Source organism: Acartia tonsa, chromosome 11, assembly GCF_053477335.1.
Source record: "Acartia tonsa isolate MP-2025a chromosome 11, ASM5347733v1, whole genome shotgun sequence".
In the NCBI taxonomy this organism is placed as follows: Eukaryota; Metazoa; Arthropoda; class Copepoda; order Calanoida; family Acartiidae; genus Acartia; species Acartia tonsa.
The window spans coordinates 5222239-5245555 of NC_137270.1; the positions used below are offsets into that span (position 1 = coordinate 5222239).

At 31.1% G+C, this 23317-nt stretch overlaps 1 protein-coding gene across 1 annotated transcript in view; it reads right to left on the reverse strand.

Moving 5' to 3' along the window:
* Positions 1-3898: 3898 nt before the first annotated feature.
* Positions 3899-23317, reverse strand: part of LOC145332494 (uncharacterized) — a 35024-nt gene continuing 15605 nt past the window's right edge. Inside the window, exons 4-8 of the mRNA XM_080177496.1 lie at positions 22993-23047; positions 19999-20117; positions 15986-16088; positions 4453-4494; positions 3899-4000 (exon numbers count right to left, since the gene is read on the reverse strand). Of these exons, the coding sequence (XP_080033622.1) occupies positions 3899-4000; positions 4453-4494; positions 15986-16088; positions 19999-20117; positions 22993-23047 (421 nt within the window). The remainder of the gene's footprint in view (positions 4001-4452; positions 4495-15985; positions 16089-19998; positions 20118-22992; positions 23048-23317) is intronic.

The following is a 23317-nucleotide window of genomic DNA, read 5'->3' on the forward strand; positions in this document are numbered from 1 at the left end:
ATCCTGATGAATTTATTAATACTTTAATAGTTATTTATCGCATTGTAAACAGATAAACAGATTTTCGCGGATATTAATAAGAAAATTATAAAGTTTAACAAATCTTATAAATTTTCTTTTAATATTCAAGAAAAAGTGTTTGTAATAAGATCCTATACTTGATTTTTCAGTAAGGCTGAGAACCGGCTCTAATCCAGCGGATGTTAATCGGTTTCAAAGCCACACTGCAATATAAAAATTTTAAATAAATTAGGCATTATTCTTTCTAAATATTAAAGATCAAAATTGCAGGAATTTAATTTGAAAATATTAAAATAAAATTTTAATATGAATAAAATGAAGTCAACATATTTTTTAATGGATTATTATAATTTGTGAAGTTTTTATGACTGACATATTAACATACTTCTTTTATATGCTTGATGTTTCAGGGAGGGAGGGGATATTGGGCTGTTTATTACACTAGTCCCCAAAGTTTTATATAATGTTTTCTTATTTGTTTGCTTAACAACTTTGGCGGATTTATTGAATTGTGATTGGTTGGTTCATTAAGTTTAGTGTCCAAACGTTGCAACCACTAATTGTAATTTATAAAAGGGGTTAATCTTGTGTGTCATCAATTGAATATACATAAATTTATCAGTCATTGTCTTATCCCTTTAGATTCCTGTTTGCATTTACAATATACGGAACATTAATTTAAAAACATTGATGAACATATTTTTTAAGTATTGATTCCTGTGTGGAAGTGGGTATATTGAAAAGGTTTTGCTGGGTATTGTTATGGATGGTATGGGAGTTATTGTGTGTGTTGACACTGTGTGGACAGTTGATTCCATTTTGGCTCACAGATCTCACGTTACACCCTCCGTTTCCTGTGGGGCATCAAATAATACTTTTTCAATATTTTGTGTGCTCCTTACTTTGGACACAATACAATCTGTCCCGATTTTGTATTACTTTTGAGGAACATGATTGCAGTTACGTCATATTTTTCTTTCCCGAAAAAGGGAAGGGGGAAAGAAAAAAAGGAAAGGGGGGAAGACAAAAGTGATGGGAGAAAAGGGGGTTTTCCCCATCTCTTTTGGAGAGATTTTCTTCCCCCCTTCCCTTTTTCGGGAAAGAAAAATATGACGTAACTGCAATCATGTTCCTCAAAAGTAATACAAAATCGGGACAGATTGTATTGTGTCCTTCTTACTTTGTTAATTTACTTATTCTTCAGCTACTATAAACAAGGATGATAACATCCATAAAAGCGAAGCTTTAAAACGGTAGGACAAACGAGTGTCAGAAATAATAAAGAATGTACATGTATAAGTTCAATCTAAATTGTAAGTAAATTTGTTGCAAAACAGAACAAAGGATACTGTTTAAAGAACATACTTAAATTTTTAGGACTTGATTACAGAGATTCTTTACACTTAATATCGTAATTTGTTGTCCTAGGAATTAGATTTCCAAAAATTAGTTATATAGAATAATTATATCACATAAAAAATTGTTGTTCAAAAAGTTTTATATCAACATGATTTAAATGTACGTACGGACATTCTGGTAACTATTATAAAGTTGCTACGCTTTCTAAATCATACGCACAGATGAAATAGATCAGACAATTTTAACGGGACTAAATTAATGAAAAGAGCTAACCGTTACCTAACCGTACGGACGGACCAACCCTAATAATAGAAAAGCTTCGCTTATAAAATTAGGAACATGTGAAAAAGATGAAAATTATTTTAAAAAGTTGAGTTCCTGTGTCATGTTGTCCAGGATAACATTGATGCTGGTGGTGGTGGCCACCAGGATGGCAGGATCCAGTATCTACAATACAACAGAATATCCTTGAGTGTCACAACGAAAGACGTTAAAAATGATTCCTACTGCTGCTATGTCAGGTGCGCGACATAAATAATAAGAATAGGGGGAATGCCTAGGCCCATAAACTGTCGCAAATCACTACCATACACAACTTTATGACTTCTCAGACAAAGGTCGTGCAATCAAAGGGTTGGTTGTCTGATGGATGTTACTTAACCTGATATCCTTGGGTGTGTTAGAGTATCTCATTCCATTACAAGCAGATGATGCGCTGGATTCCATAAATAAACACTAAAAAGCCGATGGATAATCCCGCCTGTATGAGGTAAGGTATCTACAATACTATCATACTAGTTGCTTAACTCCTAGCCTCTAGAAGAGGGCGGGGAAGTTCAGGAAAATAGCTTATAATGCTTTCCTGAAAAGTAAATCCCGTACGAACCAATAATTCTCGAGAACTTTAGCTTCAGACAAAAAATTTAATACTTTAGAATACAGATAATGTTATCGTTAAATTCCCAAATATAATTCTAATTCAAAACCCCAACTTAACTTAGGAATTACATGTCAAACTAAGTACTATTACATAACAAAACATCTAAACCATATTTTTTTTGTGAAATGACCCAACAGATGATTCAAATTTTGGAAGACAAAGAAAGTCCCTCAATGACGTCATAAAAATGAGGGATGAGGAAGGGAAGAATGGGAAAGAAAACCCCTAAATAAGAGATGGATAATCCCTCGTTTTTTATTATGACGTTACATGCTGATTTTTTGAGCGACTTTCTTCGTCTACCAAATTTGAATACTAACAAAAATTACTTTTTTAATTTTAATCTTTTTCAGTATGGCTTCGAAACCGACTAATATCTACTAGATTAGAACCGGTTCTCAGTAATACTTAAAAATCATATTTGTATCGTATAACAGACGATTTTCCACGAATCTTAAAATACAAATTATAATGTTAATATCAATTTTGGTTCGCGGCGAACAAAACTGGTTTTAACTTTATAATTTTTCATTTTAAAATCCGCGGAAAGATGTCTATAATACGTCGCGATAACAAAAAAGTTTTGACCTACCTAAATTTGTGGTAGTACTGTGAAGAAAGGAAGAATTACAACGACAAATTTGCAATGATGAGTTGCAACAACGGTTGCTTTGTTGCCTGTGGGTATAATGAACGATTCACAACATACTTCAATGGATATTTTATTGCTTGGATTTTTATGTTCTATAATAAAGTAGAACTAGCGACCCCCCCCCCCCCCTCCAATAAATGAATTGAACCTAAATTGAGTACAATTTTCCCCAAGTGTCTTAATATCCACGTTTATTCTATATCCATTCATACTTCGAATCACATTAAAAATACAAGGTCTATAAACAAGTTCTGGAAACAATCTAAAACAGCCAAAATCCAATAAATAAGAAAAACCATATAAAATTTTTTATGCTTTTTACTGCCTTGGCTCTTAGAAGTTTTTAAAGGCTGCCAATGGCTAGGAGAATAGGTATTTAGGTCCAATATTTTGTTTCAAAAGTAATATAATATAATGGTATTTAAATCTTTCTAAAAGTTAAGTTTTCTTGGATTATATTCTGCTTAAATTTAAATTGGTAATTCATACTTACAATGAATAAAGTTTACAATGAATGAAAATTGGGCCAATAACCCTAAACGTACTAAAAAGTTTTAGAAGACAATTTTAGAATTTGGTATTTTTTTCCATTTATGATGATCACAAGGATTTTTGTCTTAAAAATATAGAGTTTCCAAGTTGAAACATTAAATTGCTAAGCTTTCTTGTAAATGCGGTATTTTACGGTAAGAGAAGGGAATAATTTACACAGCTATCAAAAGTTTTATAAAAATATTATCTTATTAGATGGATAAAAAACTGAGTACTTTTTACAAAGAATTTTAATTGGTTGGTTCCAAACTAATATTGTCCAAACTTTACAACCAATTATTTTAAAATGCAGACAGTGTAATTTTGCTATTCGTTATTGGGATTGTACACGTTTTACCCCTTAAGCTCATGTGTAAATTACACAAAGTTAATAATCATTCATTCCTGCATCCATTTGTTCCATGTCCACCTGTTGAATCATGGTTGATTAGACGACAACATGCATGGTGATTTGAGCAGTCACAGGTACAACAAGTCTAGATAGAGAAGTAGTTGGTAGATAGATAAAAAAAGGTAAGTAAAATGATTGTCAGTTAGTCAATCCATGCATGGTGATTTGAGCATTATAAAGTGCAACAGATTTAAGTATCTAAATATATTTAAATCTTTCAATTAGTAAGATGAAAAAAAACTAAGCGGTAGATAAAGAAAGATCATTGTAAAATAACAATGTAGAATGTTTGACTTATAGTTAGATGTATTAAATGATAAATAAAAAGAGAGATATAGTTAAAAAGAAAACTGGCAGGTAAATTAATTGCATGGGTAGATTTTAATAATCAAGATTTGTAGATTGCAAAAAAATGATGCTGTGAGTATTGGTGCAAAAAATATGACGTAACAAAAAAATTAGCCATTGGCTAATTTTTTTTGTTACGTCATATTTTTTGCACCAATACTCACAGCATCCAAAAAAATAATTAGTTACCTTATGTGGATGGTTTGAATCAGAAAATGAGGACTGGTTATTCTATAAACATTTTATTACATTCATTAATAGTTATTTCTCGCATCGTATAGAAAGTACAATTATAAGATTAAAACCAGTTTTTAAGCCCTGAGGTGCCGAAGGCACGGGCTAAAAAAACTGGTTTTAATCTTATGATTGTACATTTCTATATTCGTAGAAAACTGGATATAATACGATGCTAGACATAGTTTTTTCGTATGGATGAGAACCGGTTCCTATCTACCGGATTCGAATGAATACGAGAAAAATAATATCTTTTTGTATAGTAAAAAAGATATTTATACGTGTGTTTGTTGAAAATAGGCAAGTTCATAATCATTAAAAATTATTTTATTTCCAAATCTTGCATACAACTGATTAATGATGTATGAACTATCTCTAGACCAATATAAATCTTTCCTGAAAAGTCTTATTGTTCCAAAGAACCTTTGCTTCTAATTAAAAGGCTTTCTACTTTACTTTATCAATTAGCGGCTGCGTCCTGAGACCCCTCTTTGACGAAGATGAGGGTCGACCCAACATCTTTTTCTTACAAAAGTAGAGGTATTCTCCTTAAAAATGCATAAAAACTCCCTAGGAACCCAGGTATATCAAACAAGTGAAATAAAACTTAAAAAATAATTGGGGGGCAAATGAAAAGGTCGTCAATTTTACTATATGTTGACCCCCCAACGACAGCTGAAAGTCACGTATAGGTATTGTGATTTTTTTCGAATTAATTTCGTTATTGGTATAAGATGCCAGGAACCTAAAAGTACTTTAGTGTATAGACGCAGACATACCCAGAGACTTAAGACATCCTGCTACTTTGTCACAGGATAATACTGATATATGTCAAATTTAGTCTTGTATTGTTTGTCCTTCCTCTGACGACATGTGATCATGTTTTTTATTGATGCAAATATTGAAATGTGATATCACAGAGCTTTATTATGCATTTGTTAAGGGAGGGAGGGGGCATTAGCTGTTTTTGCTCTAGTTCCCAAACTTTTATAATAGCGTTTTCTTATTCGTTTTCTTAAAAATTTTGAGATCTTTTCTTGAATTTTGATTGGTTGGTTCATTAAGTTGAGTATTCAAATGTTTCGTACAATAACGTAATCTACAGAAGGAGTAATTTAATGTGTAATCATTGGGAAGTTACATAAATTTTTCGGCCATTATCTTAAACCTTTAGATCCCTGGCACTTGTGACATCATACAATTAACCAAGCCTAAACAAATATCTGACATATGCCTTCTGTGGAATAGATATAATTTAATCTCTAAAAGCTTTGGCATTCTATAGCGTATACTAATTTTTCATCTTTAGTGTTCTGAATTTTAAAAAAATATTATTGTATATTAGCTTTGGAAAAAAACGAGTTTACACATAGAGAATTATTATATCATATTACATATTGATTTTTTTAAAAAAAAGCTAAAAAACATCATGATAAAAATGGACATACTAACTTTCTGCTAATGATTATACAGTTACTACGCTTTCTGAGTTGTCTGAGAAGGCTTCCTAGATTAACGATAAAAGCTATCTACTACTGAGAAACGTAGTAACAGAAGGATGGACTTAAATATAGAAAAGGTTCGCTACAAAAAGTGTAATTACGTGCATGCTTTTAATGTACTTTTGCATAAACACACACACAAAAAAGGAGTTTACTTTATAAACACAATGAATAATTTATGACATTTCTATGACATCATACCTCTCATAGAGGATCATACTTACAGATATTGGGAGAAAATATTTCTAATTGTGTATATCTATACTTAATTAAATTATTATAAAACGACCAAGCTAATATTGCTTGATTCACTTCTACAAGAGATGCGATTGATAATGAATATTTTTTTCTTTGAAATATATTTCGTTATGAAGCAGCAGTAGTTACTAATTTATAAATGTTATGGTTGAGATAGATTTATAACGGTTAAAAGTAAATATAATTAAAAGTTTGGATCATGGAAAGAAAACAAAGTTTTGGGTTTCGTCGCATTTTCACAGTAGCTTTTCTCCTATTTATAGCCTCTGCGGGTGGCTCTAACCCTGAGGGGCCTATTTTCTAGCCCTGCGGGGCAATCATAAATACTTACCTAACCTAAAATAAAATAACCTTTCAAAAGCTACTGTGAAAATGCGACGAAACCCGCAACTTCATTTTCGTTCCATGACCAAAATGTTTTTTTTTGTAAAGCAAAGTTTTTTTACATTTGGTTCCAGTGTCCGCAATGGGTAGCTTCAATAGTCTTGTGTATGTTAAAACTGTCCATTGATTTCAAACTTTGTGTAATGGAACCTTTAACAAGAACAATTCTGAAAGCGCAGCAACTCTATAATCTACGTCCATTGGTTGTTTGAATCCTCAACATTTTCCACATTTGACAATTATTCTATTTATAGAATTTATTTAAAAACCCAACATTTCTTGATTTTTATTTTTAAGAACTTTATTCCCTAATTTGTAGGCTTCAGGAAGCAATTTTCTTCTTACATGCATTTATATTAAGTACATAGTCTCTGTGATCTATGTATCAAAATTCTAATTTGTAAGCATAAAAAATAGTAAGTTTTTTCTGATTTAACTTAAGATTTTGATAACTACATTTTGACTATTTTTCTGCTATTCCCTTCCTTACTCCATGGTGCACAAAGACTTTAGATTCTAGGGCCGCCGTTGCTAGTACTTCAAGAGTTATTTGTCATGTCATGTTTTAGGCTGTTTTAAGGTGATTTTTATTAATGTTATGTATTGTCCCCAACACTTTAGTATCCTTTTTTAAAAATGTGTTTTAATTACAATGGTACACCGACAAACCTCCTAATTGGAGAAACCTACTAAAGGACACATCTTAGTCCTAAGGATGGTTAAATTGTTTTAGTGTTGGAGGATTTTGTACTCAAATTATGGAAGATTTTTTTATTTAATAATTTTTAAAAATCCTAGTAAGTTTTAAGAGTTGTCCCTTTAGGAGCTTTTTGCCTTAGTATGTAGGTTAGTAGGTTTGGCCCTTTAGGTAGTATGTCGGATTACCAAAAAAAATACCAAAACTGTTCAAATAATTTTTTTTTTGCAGTTTTAAGTATACTTTTATAAGTTTTTGTTCAAATTAAAATGAATTGAAGCCAAAGCAATAAGTACAAAAAGAAATGATGTATGAAAAAGTGTAAAGCTTTTTCTTTCTCACTGAATTATGTAATTGTTCTTTTTATCTTTAATGAATCTTTTATCCATATTAATTAGACAAAAATTGTTGTTTTTAGCCTCAAAAAATTTATTGAATAAGGTATTTAAGATTTTTTTATAACAAGATGAATTATGTAATAAAATGGATAAAGCTAAATCATGAAAGATGATTTATTTTAGTGAACAAAATATTTACAGAATTAAATTTCTTAATTTTAACGAAATAATTTACTCGATAAACTATGTTATACCTAAATTTAATGGTGGTGTGAAAAAAATGCAAACCCTGTGCATGCTACATTTTACATAGTGGTTTACTTCTGAATTGTAAGAATGTATTTCTGTGTCTTTAGATATTATTTCATCCTTAAATGACAAATTCATCATATAATTTATAATTTAGGTTTTATACTTAATTATAACTTAAGATCCCTGTTTGAAATCTATATTGATATTTGGTTTAACTCCTTATTAAAAAACAAGGATGACAACAGCCATAAAAGCGAAGCACTGAAACGGTAGGACAAACGGACATTAACACTTGTATAGTGTAAGAACTGAATAAACATATTATACTTTGTTGTCCCAAGAATCAATATACTAAAAATCAAATCAATCCGATGATAAGATCACATAAAAATTTGTTGTTAAAAAAGTAAAAAAAATCAACATGTTAAAAATGGACGTACGGACATTTTGGTAATGATTATAGAGTTGCTACGCTTTCTAAATCGTACCTAACTACTAAAGGAATCACCATGCAAAATTTAAAATCGATAGGACAATTCTAACATGCCTAAGTTAACGAAAAAAGCTATCCGTTACGGACGGACGGACGAACCGACCCTAATTATAGAAAAGCTTCGCTTTTAAAAATTGATTCCTGACTATATAGAGCTGTAAACCTAAAATCCCCTTAGTCCCAAGAACACAGCTGGGATAGATTATTCGGACCCGATTATTCTGCAGGGAGGAAAGGGACATTGTCCTATTTAATGCTGTAGTATCAAAGCCTTATAATAACGTTTTCTTATTTATTGGCTTAGCAACTTTAGGAACTTTTATTAAATTTTGATTTGATTATTTCATTAAGATGAGTGTTCAAACGTTTCAACCACTATATAATCATAGTCTACAGAATGGTTAATATTGTGCATCATCATTGTGGATGTACATTAATTTATCTGTCATTGTCTTATCCCTTTATATCCCTGTGTTAACCTACGTATTATTCATAGGTAATCATATAATAACAAGGATGACAACATCCATAAAAGCGAAGCACTGAAACGGTAGGACAAACGGACATTAACACCTGTATAGTGTCTGAACTGAATAATCAGAATATAAAAGTATAAAGGTCGACGCAAAATTGTATGTAAATTTGTTGAAAAACTGCTTGATACAGGATAATGTTTATGGACATACTTACATTTTTAGGACTTGATTATAGAGTTGCTTCGCTTATAATATTGTTCTTTGTTGTCACAGGAATCAATATACCAAAAATCAGATCAAACGGATGATTAGTTCACATAAAAATTTGCTTTTAAAAAAGTAGAAAAATCAACATGTTTAAAATGGACGTACGGACATTCTGGTAATGATTATAGAGTTGCTACGCTTTCTAAATCGTACCTAACTACTACAGGAATCATCATGCAAAGTTTGAAATCGATAGGACAATTCTAACATGCCTAAATTAACGAATAAAAGCTATCTATCTCGGACGGACGGACGTACGGACGGACGTACGGACGGACGGACGGACGGACGGACGTACGGACGGACCGACCCTAATTATAGAAAAGCTTCGCTTTTAAAAATGCTGTATCATCTATGGATTAATATAACAAAGCATTCTCCTTACTAAAACTTATACAAAAAAAATAAGAAAATGAATGTTAACTCTAATTTGGTGGGGACTTCTAATATTAATTTTGAGGAAGGGGGGGGGGGGGTAAGGATATGACTATAACTTCTTACCTTCTAAGGTAACTGAAATAATTTTTTTTGTAGCTTTTAGTTACAACAAACATAATAAACAAACCTATGGGATCCCTCCCCCTCCCTTAAAAATATAGTTATTAGAATGGTTCCCACCATCTTAATACCTCAAAAATTACTGTACGCTTATAATCTATACTTGACTATATCAGTGATGTAATGTTGTAATAAATAGTTAACTTTAGGAATAATCTTTAGACAAAAGATCGAAAAAAATGGTGGCTAAGAGAGTAAACAGAAGTATTTTAATAAAAAAGCGAAGTTTTTATATATTTAGATTAAGTCAAAACATCTGTCTGTCCTTAGGTGAAAGCTCTTTAGTTCAGAAATGTCAGATCTTTCAAACTTAACACATGGATTCCTGCAATACTAAAGTATAATATGGAGAGCATAAAAATTAACACAATCATTACTAAATATTTTTTTTATAATTGCAAAAGAATGCAAGTACTTCCCAAATAACTTCATAAAATACTAAATGCCACCTTGTATTTGCTTTTTTCTTTTAGCTATTTAGCAATCCTTCTTTAAACTGTAAAACATGAAATATAAATAGAGATAGGGTATAACATCGTTATAACTAAATATTTATAAAACAAGGATGACAACATCCATAAAACGAAGCACTGAAACGGTAGAAAAAAAAAAAAAATGGACGTACGGACATTTTGGTAATGATTACAGAGTTGCTACGCTTTCTAAATCGTACCTAACTATTAAAGGAATCACCATGCAAAATTTGAAATCAATAGGACAATTCTAACATGCCTAAATTAACGAAAAAAGCTATCCGTTACGGACGGACGGACGGACATACGGACAGACCGACCCTAATTATAGAAAAGCTTCGCTTTTAAAAATAAAGGAAAGAAATTTCATGGAAAGAAAACTAAGTTGTAAGTTTCGTCGTATTTTCACAGCAGCTTTAGATAGGCTATTTTAGGTTAGGTAAATTTTAATGATTACCCTGCAAAGTTAAAAGCCTTGAAATTATGTAAACTAATGATCCCGAAACTTAGTAATGGGAGTAAGAACTTTACTTTTTAGACTATTATATAATCTAATCCTTATAATTCTTAAATTATCTTCCCGAAACAAATCCCTGAACCCCGAACCTTTTTTCTTCCTTTTTTCTCAACAATTTCATATGATTTTTATTATCTATTTGTTTATAAAAAGTAGGTAAATTAAATGAAATTTAATGAATATAAAAACAAAGAAACCATAAAACTTCAGAATTAAATTATGTGTATTAGTTCAACTATTAAAATTTAAGAGCAAAGCGACTCTGCATTTTACTTCAAAATATCAATAAAAACTAAATTTATTTGATAGATTGAAAATTTTTATATAAGTCGTATGTCCTTTTTTAGATTCTTTTTTAAAAATGAATGAATAAATTTTGAATATTCTACTTTCTATAGTGCAATATATAAATAGCCATAATTTATTTTATATACATTTTTGTCGACTGTGTGGTTAATAAAGTAAAAGCTGTCATAATACATCACTATAAGAGCAAATTTACCCAATATGTACTTCGGCATTATGCCATTTGTTAAAATAACATAAGCAAAAAAAAGATTTACCGAAACTTACTTGGGTTTTATATGTTTTTATTAGTTGCTTTCAACAATTTCATTCTTTTTTTTTATTCCTGTAATGTGTTTATTAATGTGTTTATATATGCAGCTGGGGATTGGTGTTTTATAACTTCCACAAAATTTCAGAACTGCAAGTTTTTCTTAATACCCAGAAAATAAATTTACAAAAATCAACATGCTTTGAGTAAAATGATAAAGGACATTTGTAATACTTATTATCAGGGAGGGAGGGGACATTGGGCTGTTTATTACACTAGTTCCCAAAGTTTTGAATTACGCTTTCTTATTCGTTGGCATAACATCTTTCGGGACTGTATTGAATTTTGATTGGTTAAGTGTCAAAAGTGTCTCATGTGAAAGTATTGGTTCACCGTTGATATTACATAAGTCTATAATTATCAAATTATGTAAACAAACAAAGAAAAAATAATAAAAAAATCTATGCTAAACAATAACTTTTTTGACGTAAAAACTTAATCCTATTTATCTAACTAGCGGCTTTGACATTAACCTATTTGGGATTATGAACAATAACATGGGGATGGTGGGTAATACTACCCGATATCTATTCGTTTAAAAAAATGTATGGTTATCTTCAAGGATCTAAAGGGATAAGATAATGGCCGATAAATTGATGTACATTTCTAATTATTATACACAAAATTAATCCTTCTGTACATTACAATTAGATTGAGACACTTGGACACACCACTTAATGAATGAACCAATCAAAATTCAATTAAAGGCCTCAAAGTTGTTAGGCCAACGAACATGCGACAAACCTCCTAATGCGACAAACTTCCTAAACGACAAACATCCTAAAGGACAAACCTCCTAATGCGACATTTCTTAAGTAAAGCCTCTTAAAAATTAAAAAAAATAAATCTTCCAAAATTTGGGTAAAAATGTTCGAAAATTAATAGAAAATTTTATTAGTAATTAAAAAAAAATGTACACTAGTTTAGATTTATTTTTAGATCCAATAAGATGAAAATCTCTAGACGGATGAATTGAAAAAAAATGTTGAGGGCAATATTTCCAGGTAAGAAGACATGGTTTATTACACTAGTCTCCAATGTTTTCTTATTCGTTTGCTTATCATCTTTGGGGACTTTTAATGGATTTTGATTTGTTATTTAATTAATTTGAGTGTCCAAACGTTTCAATCACTATTTGTAATCTACAGAAGGAGTAATTTTGTGTAGCATAATTGAGGATGTTCATAAATTTATATCCCTGAATATTTTAATTTTTTCTAATGCTATAAAACACTAGAAAAGTACTCAGCTAATCAAAGAAGTGAGGGAACAGTTTATATAATCCTTATAATAAAGTAACAGGATGTTTGTGTGTTTGTCTGTACCGAAGGATCTCGCTAACCGCTAAACCGATCGGGTTCTCCTTAACAGGGTAGCTTTTCATAGGTCCCGTGAAGGTTAATAACTATTTTCTTGGGAGGTGGGACACCCCCAACCCCCCCCCCCCAAAAAAAAAAAAAATAAAAAAAATCCCCCCCCCAAAACAATTAAAATTTTTTTATTTTACTTTATTTTAAAAATCTAAAATAAGAAATTGAATTATTAAATTCGACTCTCTCCTCCTCAAGTGCCCCTAGAGGCCTCTAGGGGCGTAGCCGCAAGTCTTCATTAAAGTAATAGAATAGAGGGGGTATGAACTAAATGTAACTCTGCCCACAGGGCCTTATTTTAATTTTTATAATGACATTTTAATGTAAAAAATAGTCTTAAAAAATAAACGTTATCTTAATCAACTTTGACTATAATTATAGTTTGCAAAAACATGATATTATCAGTATGTCTTCAAAGCCGATCAATATCCAATGGATTAGAACCGGTTCTCAGGCATATTGAAAAATCATGTATTGCATCGTATTACAAACAATTTTCCACAATATAATTAATTTTAAGAAAACATAGAATTAATTTCAGTTTTGTTATTCCGAGCCTTCTACACCATGGGTTTTAATCTATGAACGAAAGCTGTCTATAATACTATGCAAACTATTTCTGTATCCTTTACCCAACTTATCATATGAAAGGAATTGATGATAATTCAGGGATACGACAATTGGTGATAAATTGGACATCCAAAAATATAAAAAAAACAAGGATGACAACATCCATAAAAGCGAAGCACTGAAACGGAAGGACAAACGGACATTAACACTTGTATAATGTCAGAACTGAATAATTAGAATATAAATGTATAAGAGTCGAATCAAAATTATAAGTAAAATTGTTGAAAAACTGCTTGATACGGAATGGACACACTTACATTTTTAGGACTTGATTATAGAGTTGCTTCGCTTATATTATTGTACTACAGGAATCACCATGCAAAGTTTTAAATCAATAGGACAATTCTAACATGCCTAAATTAACGAAAAAAGCTATCCGTTACGGACGGACGGACGTACGAACAAACCGACCCTAATTATAGAAAAGCTTCGCTTTTAAAAATATTAGGACTTTGGACAATATTAGATTACACCCCTCATTCAATATATTCATTGCAAGCTATAAAAATCCCCCAAAGTCTTCAAGCTAACGAATGAGTAAACGTATGTATTACATTTTTGTAATCTGAATAATTTGCAGTCTTTCTGAATAATTTTTAAAGGCGAAGCTTTTTCTATAATTAGGGTCGGTCCGTCCATCCGTACGTCCGTAACGGATAGCTTTTTTCGCTAATTTAGGCATGTTAGAATTGTCCTATCGATTTCAAACTTTGCTTGGTGATTCCTGTAGTAGTTAGGTACGATTTAGAAAGCGTAGCAACTCTATAATCATTACCAAAATGTCCGTAAGTCCATTTTAAACATGTTGATTCCTGATTCCTGGGACAACAAAGTACAATATTATCAATATTATAATCGAAGCAACTCTATAATTAAGTCTTAAAAACGTAAGTATGTCCATAAACATTATTCTGTATCAAGCAGTTTTTCAACAAATTTACTTACAATTTTGCATCGACTCTTATACATTCATGTTCTGATAATTCAGTTCTTACATGTTAATATCCCTTTGTTCTACCGTTCAGCGCTTCGCTTTTATGGATGTTGTCATCCTTGTTTTTTGAAAAATAATTTCAGTGGTAAAGCTATATATATTTATACCAATCAATCAGTTCATAAATCTAGAAGTATTTTGTCTTATAAAATTCTAATATTCGTCCGATTGTCCATATTTTAATGTCATTTTTTTTTCTTATTCAAGCTATTGTTAATGGAACTCATTGTCCTTGTTATCTATTTTTACCGATAAAACAATAAACAATATAAACTTGTTGTTATCACTAACTCTTTGTACAGCCATGAAAGGAGGGGACATGAGACTGTGAATTACACTGGTTCTCAAAGTTCCCTAACTTAAAACTTTTGGGACTTTTAATCTTGATTGGGTAATAAAACTAGCATCTATTCTTTTGAAATTACCTATGACTGCTTGGAGATTTATCCAGGGATCGGCAGCCGCTGGATATATAAAACTGATCTTTAGCAGACAATCCTGCTTTGTGAAATTTCTTTTTCTGCTCACAAGCAGGTTTAAAACTGAGGCTTATGCACAGCTGAGGCGCGGCTGCCGAACCCTGGATTTATCTTTTCCCCAATTTTTAAATGTGAAGTGTGACCATTATATTGTTTATACAATTTATAGGAATACTAGGAAGTTTATTAATTTAAGCGACATTGTTCTCTCCCTCCCTGAACTATCACAGTATTTTTAGAAGGATGAGCTCCAAATGGATTTCCTTTTCTAGCCCTAGTTTCCTAAAGTGTACAGCAGATAACCCAATTATTGCAGACCCTATTTTCAGCTACTCCGGATTTATACATTATACATTCAAAATTTTAATGTTTAAAATTTTTTTTTTTTTTGGAAGTTTGAAGCTTTTTTAGCTAATAGCAAATTTCGAGATAGGACGCGGACGCTAGGTACACTTTCGGAAACTAAATTGGAGTTCATCTTTAGAAGTGGATAAAATAAATAAGCAGGTATTAAAGGGTTATACAAACATACTTTTTATAAAGTGAAGCTTCACTATAACTTACCATATCTGTTTTAATATTTGTTTTAATTTTTCAACATTGTGTAGTTTGTAATTATACCCAATACTTTTGTACTTGTTTTACTTTCTAGATTTGTCTGTCAAATTAATTTCAATGTTTTCTTATAATTATATTTTACTGTTCTATTTTAATTGAGTACAATTTTTATTCTACAAATATTTAGTGACTTTTTGATTTTTAGACTAAAATTTTTAACTTTACTACACTGTTATGTTTTCAAATTATGGAAATCCTTTACATTCATCATTATATAAAAGTAACAGGATGTCTATCTTTGTGACTGTCTCTGTGTACCGAAAGATATTTTTAACAGCTGAACCGATATTGTTTTAATGTAGCTGATTATACGTCATGGGAAGGTTTTCAACTATTTTTAGAGGAGGATACCAACAAATTACCCAGAGAAAAAGTCTCTAGAAAAAATGACGACCCTACCAAAATTTAAAAAAAAACTGAATTAAAAGTAGAGGTTGGGGACAACTTTACCTACCCCTCAACATAAAGTGCCATTGGAGGCCTAGAGAATCGTAGCCGCTAGTTTAGGAATAAAGTATTATAGAAGGGCAACCAAAGCTTAAGAATGTAAATGAATATAATCCTGCCTTGTCAGTAAGGTAGTGCCAGCCATGCAGGATGGTTTGCTGGCAGAAGCTGGAGAAACAGTCCAGGTAGGAGGGCAGCCCACCTGAGGAATCCAGGTTTACGTCCTGTTCAAACAAAACAATTGGAGATTGATAAATAAAGTCTAATTTAGGCTAACAGTAATAGATGCGTTGATTTTCTTATTGGGTTACGTCTCAACACATTAATCATAGAAGTATTGGTACAGTTATTTGGTGAATAAGGAATTCAAATCGAGCTATATAGTTAAAACCGAGGTGAATTCTTAAAAAAACTTTTGCCCCACTAAAATCAGTTTGCCCCACTAAAATTTTAGTGAGGCAAAATTATCCCTTCTAAACTTTTAGTTTGCCTCACTAAATTTAGTGGGGCAAAAGTTTTTAAATCGGTTTCATAGCCATACTATAAAACGTTTAACTAACGTTATCCAGGTTTTCTGCTTTTGTACGTAGAATTTTATAACAAAATCTGTAAAGAAAAATATATAAAAGTACAAAAAAAGGTAAATCAACTTTCCAATATTAGGATAAAAACTATTTTTTCATATTGATATAAAAATATAAATAAATGGTCTAAATCAATACAGGGGTACAATAACATAAATGTATTTTGTTGCAGGGACTTGCATTGAATTAATCTTCTATCCAATTTCATATGTTAAATATTATGAATAAAAAAAGGATTTTACATTAATTGTAACTTTCAATTACTTTTTTTCCTTACCGGAATTTATAAAAAGATATTTTTTTTGCATCGAAAGCCTTGCTTTACTTTATGTGATGTAATTACCCGTCTAAAGATACAGTGTCTACACAGGAATTGCAATGAATCTAAATGTTTTCCTGTATATTATAGCCCAATCGGTTCAGCGGTTACCGAGATCGTAAGCTTGACAAACAGACAAACACTGTTACACTTTGTAAAATAGCATTTATAATGAAATTTAAACAGAAAATTACCAATCTTTAAATTGCGGGTTATTATTTTGTATTTAGATCTTAAAACAAACAAGATGTTTATAACTTTCATCCTTAAATTGTATAAATATTAAATGAATAATCATAGCTATTCTACATATTTCTAGGTTATGAACACATGAACGTAACTCCGTCTGTACGAGTATGCTTACAAAAATAAAAATTACTTAGCTGGTATTATGAACTAGAGGCTAAGCCCCAAGAGGTCATTAGGAGAACTTGCACACTGGAGGAAGAGGTAAGTTGAATTTTCACTTTTAATTTTATCATTAAAAGAAAAAGATAATATGAGATAACTGGTTTTTTTTCTGATAGGGGTGATTTATCTTAAGATGGTGGAGGTACCCTCCCTAAAAATATTCACAATCCGTCCGTGTAACTATAACAAGTGAAATTCTAAGCTACACACAGACATCCTGTTACTGAGTATATTCGTGCTGTGCTAGTTGTGTATAAAACTATCCTATCATTAAGATAATCCATTTTACTTAATTAAGGATATTACCGTAGTATGTCTGAATATAAAATAGGTAAAACTTTATATACACTTTCCTAATTTCAATATTTACAAATTTAGTTATCATAACTACAGTTTACTATCTTTATTTTTAGTGTTGTGGTTTCATTTTTCTATTGCATATTAGGTTAAGACACATCGAACAGACAACCAACCCTTTTGATTACACGACCTTTGGCTAAAAGGCCTAACTGTGCAGTGTAATAAGTAGTGCCTGTATATTGGCCAAGGCATTCTGCCTATTTATTTCATTCTCATATATCTAACTTATATTCATATTCAGTAGTTTTTTTTACCTACACTAGCGGCTTCGCCCCTAGCCTCTAGGGGCTTTGCCCCAAGAGGTGATAAAAAAAATGGGCGAAATACGTATAAAGGACCAATAAATCCCCTACAAAAAAAATGGGGAGGGGGATTTTTTGTTTTTTGGGGGTTGGGAGTGTCTCACCCCCCAAGAAAATAGCCTAAAACCACCACAGGACCAGTAGGTATATTCCCTGAAGAATAGAATCCGATCGGTTCAGTAGTTCCCGAGATCTTAAGGGACGGACAGACAGACATCATTCTACTTTGTATTATAGATGAAAATTGTCGTATACAATTTTAAAAGCTGTTTAAGAAAGCTCCTTTTAATTGTAAAATACTTATAACTTATAGTTCTTGAAGAATATTAAAAAAAAATTTAAATGCGTTTTTTAAAAAGAAAGCTTTTCCTTACTTATTTACGTACAAATAACAGATTTGTAAATTGGCTGTATATAAATTTGTATTGTAAACTGAAGAATATGATATTAGTCTGCTGTAAAAGTTTTCTTTTAATGTACAAGAAAATAGTTTCAGCCAAATTGTTCATAATAAAATTAAAAGGGTTTTACGTACTTTTCAAAGCGAAGAATATGATATATTTATTTCATTATATTAAAAGATAAGTTGCTTGTCTGTATGTTAGTCTGTCTGTCTGTATGTCTGTTTGTCTGTTTGTCTGTTAGTCTGTATGTTTGTATGTCTGGTTGTCTGTCTCGTTGTCTGTCTGTATGTATGTCTGTTTGTCTGTGTGTTTGTCTGCCTGTTTGTCTGTCTCATTGTCTGTCTGTTTTTCTGTCTGTTTGTCTATCTGTTTGTCTGTCTATTTGACTGTTTGTCTGTCTGTTTGTTGTCTCTTTGTACGTCTGTTTGTCTGTCTGTTTGTTTGTATGTCTGTTTGTCTGTACCTAACGTTCTTTATATTGCTGCAATGATACTGGTATCCAATACAGAGAAACTTCTAAGATGTCCTTGGAAGGTTTTAACCCGCCCATAGCAAACCATCCATAAATTTTTATTCGTATTAGACTAATGGAAAGATACTTTTTTAAAAAAAATCTATTTTTAAGCCGTTGAAAAAATCATTCTTGTTTACATTTCATTTAGTTATATAAATGTGATAAAAAGGTTAAGGATGCAACTCTTGGTACAAAAGACCAGAATAGTTGTGTGCATATGTAGCATAAAAAATAATGTAATATTGCAATGTAATTCTATTATATAAAGTAGTAAGAATTATTATCTTAATCTTAAGATTTCACTAACTATTGATTTGATTAAGTTCTCCCTTTTAGTGACGCTTCATGTGTGTCCTGGGATGTCCCCAAAGTAGTTGTAAACCTTCCCAGGACCTATGAGAAGCTAGTCTGTCAAGTAACTATATCGGTTCAGCAGTTAGAGAGATCCATCGGTACAGACAGACACGTTGTTTCTTAATTACAAGGATTGCTATTGAGTATTTTTGCTTTATTCTAAAAAGAAATCTTTTAAAAGAAGAAAGATTAAGATCCATGTAGATGTATCTTTGGCTCACATTTCCTTTTTTTTATTTCATTTATTATATAAAATAATTATTCTTATGAAATTTATTCAAATTTATTCTAAAATAAGAGGCTATAAACGCATACTTAAAAAAAACACAGGTACCTTATATGTAAATTTTTGGATAGAATATAATTATTTGTTGTCATTTAAAGTTTTATCAATTCTAAGACACCAATTTTGATTATTATAGTAATATTATAATGTATAAGGTTTTCAGCACATTTTTGTTGATATTGTATCCAACATTAAGGTTAACTATTCATAACCTATATGTATCACTCTTTTATGTATCTAATGTGATTTGTTATAAGAGCAGTTTAGCATTAACATGTAATTAAACGCTTTTTTAAAGTCAAACTGTATCTAAGTAGTCAATATTCGGCTTTTTTAAAGAACATTACCCCCCTATGCTATTTCAAAATCAGTTGAAAATAATGGGTTGGGGGTAGTTTTTCGTTTATTTGTTTAATAATATACGTAAGGTTAGGTTAGGTAATATTTGCAGCTGGGTTAGAGAACCGCAGGGGTTAATCACAATGAAAAACAACATAGTTTTTATTAAAAATTAGATATGGGGATTGGGGGTATCAGGCTCAATGGGCACTATGGGGGAAAGCATCCAATATTAAATTTTGGCCAATCTCCATATTGTTCCTGATGGTTATGTGCGTGTGTGTCCTGATGGTGTTCCTGGTGTCGCATCCAGGTTTGGCTGCCACCATCCCCGTCCATATCCTCATCCCAGTCAGAATTGTCCTTCAGGAAACCCTCCTGAAATAGATCTTTGTAATAAAGTAATTAGATGTTTGTTCGTTTGTCTGTCTGTCAGTACCGAAGGATCTCGCTAACCGCTGAACCGGTTCTCTTTTACAGGATAGCTTCTCATAGGTCCTGGGAAGGTTTATATATGTTTTGGGGGAGGGTACCACCTCCTTTCAAGGTAAATTCATCTCCCTCAAAAAATCTATTATCCCATAATTTTAATTAACTTTTTTTTAAAAATCTAAAATAAAAATTGGGTTATCGAATTCAACTCCACCCAAATCCGCTAGTATCTAATAAACAAGGTTGGTGACTTCATTCAAGGATCTAAAGGGATAAGACAATGGCTGATAAATGTAAATTTCTAATGATGATACACAAGTTTTTTACCCAACGGGCAATTATTCATTCTTACCTAACCTAATCTAACCTAAAATACCCTATTAAAAGCTACTGTACAAGAGTTTTTATCAATAATTTAAAAGATCATTGTGATTCTTTTAACTACAGAGTAGCTTCGCTTCTGATAAGTAAATACATCAGCAATAGATGAATATTTGTACAGAATTTGTATTAAAACGAAAATCAATTTGCAAAACTGTTTATTTTATTTTATTTGTACACTATGAAAAATCTATTCCTGAAATTTCATTTCAACAAGCCAAGTTTTATTCTAAGAAATTTAACATTGCTGACTAATAGATGGATGAAACAAAAACATGTACATTTTTTTATACCAATAATGCGGTCGATCGGGTTGTTTCCATACTATCATGCTATTTGTCCAATCAAGGAATAGTTTATCTAGAATTTCTATATTTATTGGGTAACAAATGTTGATGGACAAAACAATATAAAAGGCGGGAACCAAATGATTTGTATTTTTTTGTTATAATTAATGTATTGTTTCCACTGCTACGAAAGTGGCTGACATTTTTTTCCCCTTGGGTTTGACATTATCAATGTTTTTTTTTGTTAGTGGTGGAAACATTAACATTTTTACAGGCACTAGAAAGTTTTAGTTTTAAAATTTTGGTTTTCTTTAATGTTTTTTTCACTGTTTTTGAATGAGTTATTTAAGCAAACAAAATTTAGCATAAATGGATATTTAAATCCCAAGGTATTAAATGATCGAGCGATAGAATGTTTTTTTAATGTTTCATCCAATGTTTTTCTAAATGTTTTATTCAATGCTTTTTTCAATGTTTTTTCAATGTTTTTTCAATGTTTTTTCAATGTTTTTCTAAATGTTGTATTCAATGTTTTTTTCAATGTTTTTCTAAATGTTTTATTCAATGTTTTTTTCAATGTTTCAAAATGTTTTTTGATGTTTTATCAATGTTTGATAGAAAAAAATCTTCGACTGAAAAACATTAAGGAAAAAAAAACCCTCCAATGTTTTTAAATGTTTTTTTTAGATGTTTTTGAATGTTTTCAAAAACATTGAGACAAAAAAATCCTCCAATGTTGACATCCAATACCGTTAATGGTAATCTTTCTAGTGCTCCGTGTAAAAATAAAAAATTTTAAGAGTGTATGTGCAGCTCACACAAGTATTCAGCAAACAAAGTGCACGTTCCCGCACTCTGGGGATTTCACCAGGAATGGGATAAAAAATATATAAAACCTCATCAGATTGTATAAAAAAAATTCAAATATTTTTTCCTTTTCTATAAGAATAAGCAAATAGAGATAAATTACAAGATATAAAAAGGTTTAAGACAGCTTTAATTTCGTCTGAAGAAAGTTTTACTACCACTTCTCTGACAAATGTAAAATAAAATTGAATAAGAGAATAGAATAAATCCGATTTTTATTTAATAAAAACCGGCAAATTTTTCACTTATCTCAATCAAGTTGAATGAATTATTATAGTCTTACTAAAAGCTGTATTTTATTTATGTTGCTTAATCTAAAATTTGATAGCATGTTATGGCTGATATCTATCGGACATGAATGTCATTGTTTTTGGATTACTCAACCACCACCTGCCCTATACATTTTTAGCAGCGAAGCTATTCTATAGTTTACTTTATCTGTACGTCCGCCGGTCAGCCCGTACTTTGTGCTTGTCGTCAGTCTGTCAGTCATGGTACAAAAAATTTAAAAATGAATGAGAAAGGTTTTGTGATGAAAGGTTTCGTGATTTTTTTTCTCTCTAATATATTTCTATTTGTGATTTTAACCTCTATCCTGGTCAGTATTCCCAACCATGATTTGAGCTTCGCTACTTCTAGATGTTGTCATCCTTGTTATAGATTCAACTAACATCGGAAAAGTTAAATCACAGGGGAATTGAAAAAAAAAATGAATTTGCGAATCCTCAGAGAAAGTTATTTTAAAAAAGTAACTAAGAATATATCTATCAAATAGGGAAAAAAAGTTTTAAACTTTCTTTAACGATTGGAATTTGAAATGGGTTTCAATGCGTAGCATCTTTAGAATTATACTTCTGACTAATTGTCTTACTAATTCATTCAGATTTGTATTGATTTTTAATGATGTTCACACCTCAGAAAACGTTAGAAATCACATATATAAATCTTTGCTAACAAATTATTTATATATCAGACACAGAAGAATAGTCATTGGTGGTGTAGTCCCTTTCGTGGCAACGCCTCTTAAGGGGCGCTTCGTCGTATTTTTAAATTAGCGTTTGATAGGTTATTTTGCAATTGGCCATGCAGGAATAGAGCCCCCCACAGGGGCTGGAAATAGGAGAACATCGACTGTGAAAACACGACGAAACGGTCCTTAAGACGCTTTGTCACGAAAGGGACTAAACCCGTAATTTGAATTATATGGCGTCATTTTTTTCATGGGCACTATGAAGAGCTTCGTGATTATATTTAGCCTAATTACCCCAACTAAAACTCTTGCTAACCTGAGATTCTGAAACTGAATTGACTAGTCGAGCATCCCCGTTCACTGGGTCCAATCTAAATATAAAAATAATTTTGAAATACACTTCATTAAGAAAGGTTAATTTGGACAAAATCTACAACTTTGGAGACTTTATTGAATTTTGATTGGTTAGTTCTATAAGTTGGGTGTCCAAACGTTTCAACCACTAATTGTAATCTACAGAAAAGGTAATTAGGTGTATTATCAGTAGGGATGTACACATAGAAATATACACATAGTGAATAAATGAGCAAATGACATTATTCACTTTAGTTGTAGAATAGAATATAGATCAGGGATCTAAA